This window comes from Branchiostoma belcheri, unplaced genomic scaffold (genome assembly GCF_001625305.1).
Source record: "Branchiostoma belcheri isolate BF01 breed outbred unplaced genomic scaffold, Haploidv18h27 scaffold76, whole genome shotgun sequence".
In the NCBI taxonomy this organism is placed as follows: domain Eukaryota; kingdom Metazoa; phylum Chordata; class Leptocardii; order Amphioxiformes; family Branchiostomatidae; genus Branchiostoma; species Branchiostoma belcheri.
Window position 1 is genome coordinate 859,062 of NW_017804420.1, and position 10,224 is coordinate 869,285.

At 43.2% G+C, this 10,224-nt stretch overlaps 1 protein-coding gene across 1 annotated transcript in view; it reads right to left on the minus strand.

Annotated features, from left to right (window-relative positions):
• Window positions 1-10,224, minus strand: part of LOC109485446 — a 61,365-nt gene that overhangs the window by 16,726 nt on the left and 34,415 nt on the right. Inside the window, exons 23-24 of the mRNA XM_019789051.1 lie at window positions 9,653-9,763; window positions 2,346-2,514 (exon numbers count right to left, since the gene is read on the minus strand). Coding sequence (XP_019644610.1) covers window positions 2,346-2,514; window positions 9,653-9,763 — 280 coding nt within the window. The remainder of the gene's footprint in view (window positions 1-2,345; window positions 2,515-9,652; window positions 9,764-10,224) is intronic.

Here is a 10,224-nt window from a genome sequence, read left to right on the forward strand (position 1 = left end):
ATTTTTGAGTTGGTTTGCTAAGAGCGATAATTGGGGAGGATATGTTTATTATCGGGGTCATCTGTAGTGAATGATACTCCATGGACGGGGTGGCGGAATTACAGCGAGTAGGGCGCCGCATGTTGCAGGTGGTGAAAATGCGTTAATAATATCCTCACCACCTGGGACGGTCTTATATTGCACGGTGAAGCCGTAATTTGGCACTGTCACAGTCGGAAGACACAGACGACGATGATTTAAATACTTGTTCGCGGTAACATATGTCCATTTACTGATGAAAAGTGATATAAAATACCGATCGATCTCTCAGCGCATCGCTTCACCCACGGTACGTGCGAAAAAAATTGATCAGACGCAATATTGTCGTCTGACATTCGCCTCGGATTCTCGCCGTGTCAATTTCTATATTGTTGGGGGTGAAAACGATCTTGGGCTGATGGGAGAGCCATTCGCGTTTGTCACTCGCTCCATCAGCAGTAAAGTACCGGGCCTTCAGTACTTCCCGGCCGCTCTCCTGACCCGAGCGCCACCCTGTCTTTGGTGATTTCTGCCCCGACTCCCGCTACAAGTGATTCTGGGTGGATGTGTCATTCCCGTATGTCGTCATAAAGGGTTGTTAGAGGAGGATATCCGCCGGCCAGCGCGCCGATAAACATCGTCAGATGCGGGGAGAACGACACTCGTGGGTGCGTTCCCTTAATGTGGGGACTTAGGAGCGACGCATTACGGAGGGCCCTGGGGGAAGGAGCCGGCAACTTGGCGGGGAGGAAGAGAGGAAGATTGCGGGATGCACTTAAGTAATCAGTTGAGACCGCTTAGGTTGAACCCACTACTCCAGCACCCTATAGGCATTGGCTGCACCGGTGAATATTGTGCCTACTACATCTCCACATTCAGGAATTTTAAAACAAGGATACATATCTATATTATTAGGCAATCGTCAATTCAAATACTAAGCATCACTACTCCAATTTTACGTAAGATTTGGTGTAAAATGAATATCACGGACATCAGCAACTGTATCAGAGCAATGAAAATTTTTGACAATATGGAAAGTTGACAAGTGAATAAATCACATAGTTTATCGCTCATAGTTTGTCATCATCATATCAATAATTCACATTTCGGAGTCTTAGGCTCTATCCTTATCTTCCATGGCGTTAAAAAATGGCTTGAAGAAAACATGAGAGTATAATATTAAACGTTGGCTGTCAGTAGTGATATTTTTCAAAGATATCCACAAAAACCCCAAGCCTGAAGAATTCATCTCAACTACTACTACAGACAAGGCAGAGACAGTTGCTGTATCCAGATCCGATCTTCATCCAGAACCATGCTCAGATATACGGTTCTGGATAGTCCAAACGTATCCCGAACCGTGTCTGGAGCAAAAATACAACAAGAGCAGTCTCAGTTTGTGAGGTAACCAAGGCGCTTCTGCCGCTGCCAAAAACCTTCTGTTCTTCAGACGGCCCATTTCTATTGATTGCGACCGGGCCGCCCGTCGCTGGTCTTTTGACTTCGTGATGAATTAAAGGTATTGAGAGCAACTATGTGTGAAAAGAGGACATAGGGCCCGGGTGCAGACGGCGTAGGGTAAGAATAGGCTCTGCCCGGAACAGTAGGTCGATTTTCGAAATGTTGTACACAACGTTTTCTTCGTAACACGTCTACCAACTACCATTCGTAGAACGCAACATGAATGAGACAATATACTAGGTTAACACACTACTAAGCGTCATAAATGATATATATTGGAGCTAGTTGGCTTAGCGAGTTATTTCATTGACCCGGTACAGTTTAATACATAAACCCTCTGCATACATGTCTGTGTGTGCCATGCATAAAGCAGCGAGGCACCGTATAGTACTCGAAATTCTGGCCGGCAAACAGTAATTCTTACCCAGGGAGCATTGTGATGTCACTACGATACAGCAGAGGGAAACTCATGAACGAGATTCCATGTCCCTCATCCCGCACATTAGCGCCACGATTACATCAAACATGACACGTTATACTCACTGCGCCTGAGATTGCAGCAGCTCTTCCCCGTTAGCGGATTCTTCCCCCCGTTTCCTGCCAGCGACAGCCCGAGAGCGTTCGCCCGGAGCTAGTAGCTTGCACGCGCAGAAAAACAAGTGTAGGTAGACGGCGGGCACCGTAACATATGCTACCTAGGCGAACAAAGAGGTCGGGACAGCACCAAGTTTGGCTCCCCGTGCGCCCCGTATGAATAGCGGCTACTGATTGATTTCCAACCAGCCAACATCTGTGGTGATTGCACGCAGAGAGGGCACTCCACACACAAAAGTAGTCAGTTGTACCAAAGGACGGTTGTCTCTTACCTCTTAGTAGTCGATGTGGGGTGGGTAATGCAGGCCACGCGCTCGTGGTTTGGGCCCGTCTGGCTAGCGTGTGGCGGTTGATCGGAGCCTGTATGTATGACCTGTACGGAACGTAGTGTGGCTGCCGGCTTGATATGTTTATGAAGTCGTGTCGAAACATAAATGGATGGCCCAGTCAGGCATGGCGAATGTTTCCCATAGGGCGGTTTGTTCGCGTGTCTACCGTCCAATTTTCACACCTGATTGGTTATTATCTGATGAATCTAATTACTTAATTTATGATGTTAGCCCACGGTAAATGGGATCTGACAAAATGCATATCCTGCAGCAGATGCTAGTATAAAACCACGCAACTGGGACGCCGTTCGGCTTTTCCAGAATTCGGGGCGCAAACGTAGGACTTAACGCAGAGTGGCTAAAGGGCGTTACTAATGACCCGATAGAAATTCTCCCAATGCTTTATTACAATCCACGCGGAATCCCCGCGCACAGTAAGGAATATCGCCCCAACTGCATGATTTTCGACAACATATGCCACGGCTAATTATGTACGGTAAGCGACTTTACGCAAATTTGCCTGAAAACATTTCCACTTGGGGTGTGCTGGCTTTATTATTCATGAGCGTCAATTCTGCTTAAATGCCGGGTTAGTTTTGCGTGTAGAGACTGCCATCTGCTCGGGGTTTGGAGAGACTTGTTTGGAACACAAAAGACGAGGGAACAGCGGCGCACAGCCAGATCACACGCCCCCCTCCCCCTTATCAACAATGACAACCACCCGTCTCTGAGATCACACCATTTCTCTGTCGTGGTACATCAGACGAGCCCTTAAATCAAACCAATAATGGCTCGTATGTTAGAGTGGTCATTACTGGGTAGGTTTTCTCCTCTGAGATCTAACCGGTGTCCCACTCGAGACTTTCGTTTCTAAATCTTGTTCATCCATCCTGACAACAGGACCTCTTTCTTCTCCCGACACACATCCCGGCTACTGTTACCCCCGGTGTACGTATCGGCTGTCAGCGGCAGCACACAATTATCCCGCGGCACACAGCATTGCCGAGGCCGAAGGAAAAATGTTGTGTGTTCCGGTTTCCCGACCGACTCTAGCAAAAGCCCGCCAATACTAGCCTTTTTTGGGGGGAGGGGGGGTGTCTACCAGTATCTTCAGAAGCAAATTTGTATTGAGCTGAGGTATTTGTCCTTACTCCACAAGCAATCGGAGGAACGGGTCTTGGAGAGAGTCCCAATACATTTCAGTTTTACACTTTTAACTTTGTTATTTGGGGGAAAAGAAGAGAAAAAAAGAGAGAATCCCCACGTACTAACTCTATTTTGTCAGGGCTGAAATCGGAAACACAATGTTTTTTTCTGGGCCTGAAGACTGCCGTGCTGCGAGCTGTGACGACTTGTCTCTAATAAAACCTCACCAGTACACTAGCACCAAGGACAGACAGGTCACCAGCCAACACTCCCGTAGATGAGAGTTTTAGCACCCTGCATATTACCTGCAAAACTTATCCATCACTTTATTACCACGCCACGATCGATGTTAATTTCAGGCTTGATACAGAGAAACATATGGCGGGAGTGGTCCTAAATAACGGGGCTGCGAGATGATGGTTTCAGGCAAGCGTTACATCTACCACGTCAAAAGACATCTGCGATCGTTCTAGTCTGCTACAGCAACAAATAACTTTAAATATACAGTAGAGTGGAGGAAAATTAGCCAATTTGGCTCCTGTTTTCGCAAGGTCTTATCCACATTACTGAAACTGTAATTTGATGATCATTTGTTTCAATTGTGACATAAGTTCATTCTCTGGGTACAGATTGAAGATTGTCGCAGACAGCTGGGATACATACTTAACCCAACTACACAGCCAAATTGCACGACAAATCTTAGTACGGAATGGTTTGCAATAATTAATCCAATATGTTAGAGCGAGTGTTGTGGCTTGGGTCGGGTTTTTAGATGCGGTATTTGTGGGTAATTCAATCTGCGTTGACTGCACACAAACGTGGATTATGTGACAGGTTGTAGACACCCAAGGGGGTTTGCCACAAAATCTAATCGCCAAGATTCTAAATGCAATTAACAGCAGCGGCGCGAAATAGACTCCACCTCACATATGGCGAAGAAAAGCAACTCTACCCACTGTCTCTCTCCCGCCTCGTCCGGGCACCCAGCCAAGTATGCAGATTGTCAAATTAACCCTGATTGAAAGTACGTTGGATTTATTTAAAACGCCATCAAAGCGAAACAAAAAAGCGGCAAATTGCGCCGAGACACGGCGATTATTGTCTTGAGCCAGATCCCGGTAAAGACCCATTGTGTGGTGACGGCTCGGATATAAAAGGCCCCGTAAAATAATGGAAACACAATTTGCGTTTGGAAGGGATTTACGAATCGCCAGGAATGAATTCCAGCATGTCAATATGGCGTCAAGATCATTGCGTTTGGCGTAATTTGGCAGCGATCTGGGATCATGAAGTACTGCGCCGCTTTCTTTTTTTATTTGACGTCCCCAACCCCATCTTTTGGCAAGCTAAATGAGCGTTTACTCAAACAGATTGGGAAGAGAAATTGTCTGCGATGCGACGTCTTTGGGAACAAATGCATATTTATCGCCGTCTTAGCGGGGGTAATTTGTTATTTGTCAGCGGATAATGCTGAGATAGCAGCGGAGATTCCGACAGGCGGGACGAGACACTCCCGTCATCCGTCATGCGGGACATTTAACGGTTGACAAACGGCGGATTGCGGGACGGGGAGAGCTGAAGCACCGTTCGGTACGGCCGGCGGACGGGCGGACTAATCCCGACCATAACAACCCGCTCTGTTTGATGGGCGTCCAGGCACCGCTTGTGCCGCATGTCACACTGCCGGTGATGTCCAAATGATCCCACCTACACTCGTCACGGGAAATCATTAGGAATAAACTGTAGAATAGCAAGGACTCACTCTGGTGTAGATACCATCATATACGGAAAATCTCACAGTAATACTTATAAATTTCCAATTATCTTAATTACGGTAACATTAAAGCAATTTAGTAAGTTACTGTACTTGTTTCCACTTTTTTTGAATTCGTCTTACATTTCTGAAGAAATTAAGACAATAAAAGAAAGAAAGTTTTTAACTCCCTTGCTGTATTGATGGATTTTCTAAATCTTAAAATTGACATTGATGACACCATTGACATTGTAAATATAAACCACTGAAACAAAGTCTACTCGAACCGGGACAGGGAGGCGGTACCGACTTCCGACGAACTTTGACCCAGTGCTGACGTCACACGTACACGTGCGGAAAACACGTGCCTACAGCACTGAGGTCAGATAGCTGATGAAGATGGAGGGAACGTCGGCCGAAATTACGGTGAGTCAAATTTTCTTGAGTTACAGAACAGGTTAATTCTCATTATGTACTCCAACCATTTATAGCTACTCATTCATCACAATGAAAACGTATAATCCTGATAATATAGCCATATAGGTAAGCTCTGCGCAATTAAAAAAGACTAAGACCTGGCGCAGAGTTTCGTATTTGTTTTTATGTATGAAAATGTGCTGACGCTCTATTTACATTTCAATCCACTTCGAATTCTTTCGACTGGGCCTCTTACGCAAAACTGACTACACGCATTGATTTATCACAGTGATAATGTTCAACTGTACGTGCGATGTAATCGTTCTGCAGATATATAAAGATGGTTCAAGTTGAGAAGTTGTTCTTTTTTTCGTGTTATAGAACAGATCATGCCCAGAAAAGAAAAAAATATAGTTTCATTTATAAACCACGTAAACTAATTAGTGTTAAAACCCCTTCACAGTCATTTACAGTTAATGTCATTAGATAGATTAATGAACAAGGGAAATAATAAAATACTTCATAGCCAACCTTGCTTTCTACTCTGCGATACAGGAAAAGACTTTGAGGCTGTTTTTTTAAATTCACATATATTTATTGAGTATTGTGCAAAAAGCAAAAGTTGCTTATAGAACACCTTCTACTCAAAGTACTTTGAGGCTGTTGATGTTTTCTTTTTGAAACCTAACCTGCCCTCTTCTTTAGTTTTGACTATAAAAAAATAAAATTGTTTTGATTTATCAAACGTTTATTATTTAAGAGTTAATGACCCACCCCGAGTTGTATATGGTGTGATAAAAGCCTTGTCAGTTGCTATAACCGCCGAATAAAATCCCCGAGTGAGCGTAGCCATTTCTTAGCACATTTTGTCATCATTTCATTCCTGAAGTGTTTGAAATAGCCACCAGTCCCCAGGAGTCCTTTTATTTTTGTCACCACCAATAAGTAACTAGAACCAGCCTAGGACATAAAAAAAACAACCGTTTTCCGTCAGCGACATCATATTTTTTTCCTTTACAGATATCAGTATACTACGAGATAGGGTTGATGTAACTTAGTACTACAGACGCCAAAAAGCAGTTACTGAAGCAACTGGATATAATTTTGGAAGTTATCATATGCAGTTGCTTGAGTAACTGCTTTTTGGCATATCATATTACCTGGATGTCTAACCTTCTTCGACGTTAGTACTACAGAGTTTTGTCACTCAGCGGTCGCTCAAAAGTCGCCGTCTAGTACGTGGAACGGGAACCTATGTGTCTTCATATCAGCATGAAGTTGCTTTGCCAATGGAGTTGTCAGATTGGCCAAGATGTAAAATCTGTTACTCTATTGTTAATCGAAGCCAATTTTATTTCTCGATACGGAAGGTAACTAAGTAGAATTGGGTGGCGGTCGTATCAAACACAACATTCAAGGCTTAAGGATAGATGTCGTAGCAGAATAGCCTCTACCAGGCACCGCGGATCGCTGGAAAAATAGTAGAAATTGGCCGAAATAAAGGGATACGTGGGTCGCAAATTGGAGCTTCTATGGCCCTGGATCTTCTCTGGTATACTATCCCTTTATTTCGGCCAATTTCTACTATTTTTCCAGCGATCCGCGGTGCCTGGTAGAGGCTAGTAGCAGAACTGTACTTCCTTAAAATCCTTACAATGCTGGGTTTTGTAAAAATGTGCTCCCCAAGCAGAAGTTTTTATGTATGCTTCGGCTTAGGTTTGACGTGTTTTTTTGGCGGGCTTTCTTCTTTTGTGTCAGCATCGTTTTATTTCTTCAGTCAAACAATGACGTATTGGATGCGGCTCTGCCAATTGCCAACTTGGAGAGTAGTAAGAATTGAGTTTTTGAAGCTTTGTGGGACCTAAACACTTGACAAAACCAGTAAGACACTACCTAAATTTCAACAATATTTTGTTGGATATAGTTTATCTGGTAGCCATGTCGCTAATTGTTTACCCAAATACCGACTGATTTACTTTTTTGTTCAGTTTTGGCTAATTTCTGTACCATATTTAAGCTCACACGTTAATAAAGATTCATTCATTTCTTCATTCATTCATTCATTCATTCATTCATTCATTCATTCATTCATTCATTCATTCATTCATTCATTCATTCATTCATTCATTCATTCATTCCTATTGGCACAATTAACCACCTCGAGACATTCTTATCAAACCGTAACTTATAGTTGTATTTTCTTACAACAAGAGTATGTACATGTGTACGTGACCTGGTAGAAAATACCGAGTCACTAACTCGGTCTTATACAACCCTCCTACTCTACCATACAAACAGCTAATTTCTATCTGTAGCCGAATAGATGCTTTTTCGAGGTAATCCAGTATTATACACATGTAGGTAATCTAGTATTATACACATGTAACGTACATAGATACATGCGTGACATTTAAATTGTACATTGAACTGTACTGTGAATGTTATATATACAGTGGTAACGTGAACGTGCTATAGCATTCTGATCTACATCTTATATGAGCTAGCATGCATTCTGCGCTCTCTATTGTATCTCTATTGTATATACAGAATCATATATCCAGTATCACGACCATATTGATCATGTTACAGATAGTTTTTATAGTTCTGATATCTTTAAAAATAGCGTGATGGATATATACATTGTGCAATATTGTCCCAACAAAAAAATCACGTCAACTCTGTACTGGGTAGATACTGGTCAACGCAACTACAAAAAACGTTGAATTTACCAGTGGTAGTAAATGCCAGTAAACACTGACAGTAGATAAAACTGTTGTTAAGTCCGAAATTACCTGACTTGACTTTTATTTACTACCATTTTCTAGCCCGGCTCTGTTTACGACTTTGCTGGATTTTACTACCGTTGATAAATCCAACTTTTCGTGCAGTGCACTAGTTGACTTGATGCATGAAAGACTTGGATTATTGCTTCAAAGTAAACATTCTCTTATGCTCATCGATGTGAACTATGGAAGGAGTAAGAGAATATTTTATATTCTTACAATGTACAAATATAGGGGAAGGACAGGATATATAGACATCTATTTCTGGTCAAAACATCGGTTAACACAATCGAACACACAGGAGAATTTTGCTGTGAACTGACCTTAGAAATAGCAGTACTGCCATCATAGTCTTGAACATGGTACCAGACCCCTAACTTAGCCTTAGTTTTTACATCAGTGATCATCCAAATCAATGCGCTAATGTGTCCCTATACCAGCCTCAAGCATCCACGAATGGTTTCTTTGTTTTTAGTATAACCCTACTGATCTTCTATGAAAAGTGTCACCCTTACCATACCAAACTGTGAAGAAAAATATTTGAGTAAAGTATCAAACAAGTATGAAATGCGTGTCCAGGTTTATGAGGAAGCTCGTACTGTTTGTAGTATACACTCTTTCCATCCGCAAACGTCGTCAAAAATCGCCGGTGTGGCCTGACCACTTTTCCTGTACACCTAACAGACCGCGTGTGTATCATAAACATCTCCTACTCTAGCGCTGCAAAATGGATTCAGTCACGACCTTCACCTCTGTGGAAGCGAAGTTTGCAACTTCAGGAGACAAAGTCAAGTCGCAAAAAATTACTGCCTTCTCAGGGTTTCTACACAAAGATTAAAACTCGTGTGTGTCATTTTTCCTGGTCACGACAAGTACTTGTTGTACATCCGGGCCCTGCAGCCATCCCTGAATAGAGACGGAGGACGCCACAGACTACCTGTCAGATTTGACCTACTGCACGCAGTCACGTGTCCCTAATCTGCATAAAATGACGTCATAGAAGCGGTGGACTGATCCATTCCTTGCCAAAGAAAGGTGCGATATTGGGGAAAATTTGGATACGTTCACCACCAGTCTTTATAACGACTTCTGCCAACCGAGATGAAGTTTGAAGCTAACTACTGCTTGTCGTCTCTGTTGTTTTGTCAGACTTGTGTCTCCTCCAGGGCGCTGTGCCTGATGCTTCCCGACTGTTCCTCCACCTGTTGAGACGCCGTGGGGGGAGGCTTCCTCTGGAAAGCGAACTTAACTCCCCTCTTCTTCTGGAAAGCAAGGAAAATGGTGACAGAGTTTACGACATCAGGTATGAGAAACTTAAAAATCTAAAGTGATCTCTCATCTGTACCAAGGTACAATATTAGCAAGCAATTCAATGCAATTCAAGTCAGCAAGGTGACCAATTATTTGAGACATACATCATCAAACACCGATCTTTTATTTATAGGAAGATCCTTCTCCAAAGTTTGTCTCTTTACCTGGCTGGAAAGTTTTCCAGGTAGAACACGTGCCCAGCACATAACTCAAGAAAGCCTTAGCTGTTTATATGGATTATTGGCGACAGCGTATTGCAAAGCCCAGAATAGGAGAGCCATTTGCCAGAGCTGCGTGAGATAGCTGCTTGCAAGAACGTCTATCTCTCGGTGAGTCATTATCACATTTGGGGTAACACCGTCGGCAAGTCCACCGCCAAACCCATCAAGAAAAGTTATGGCACCTTAGGTAC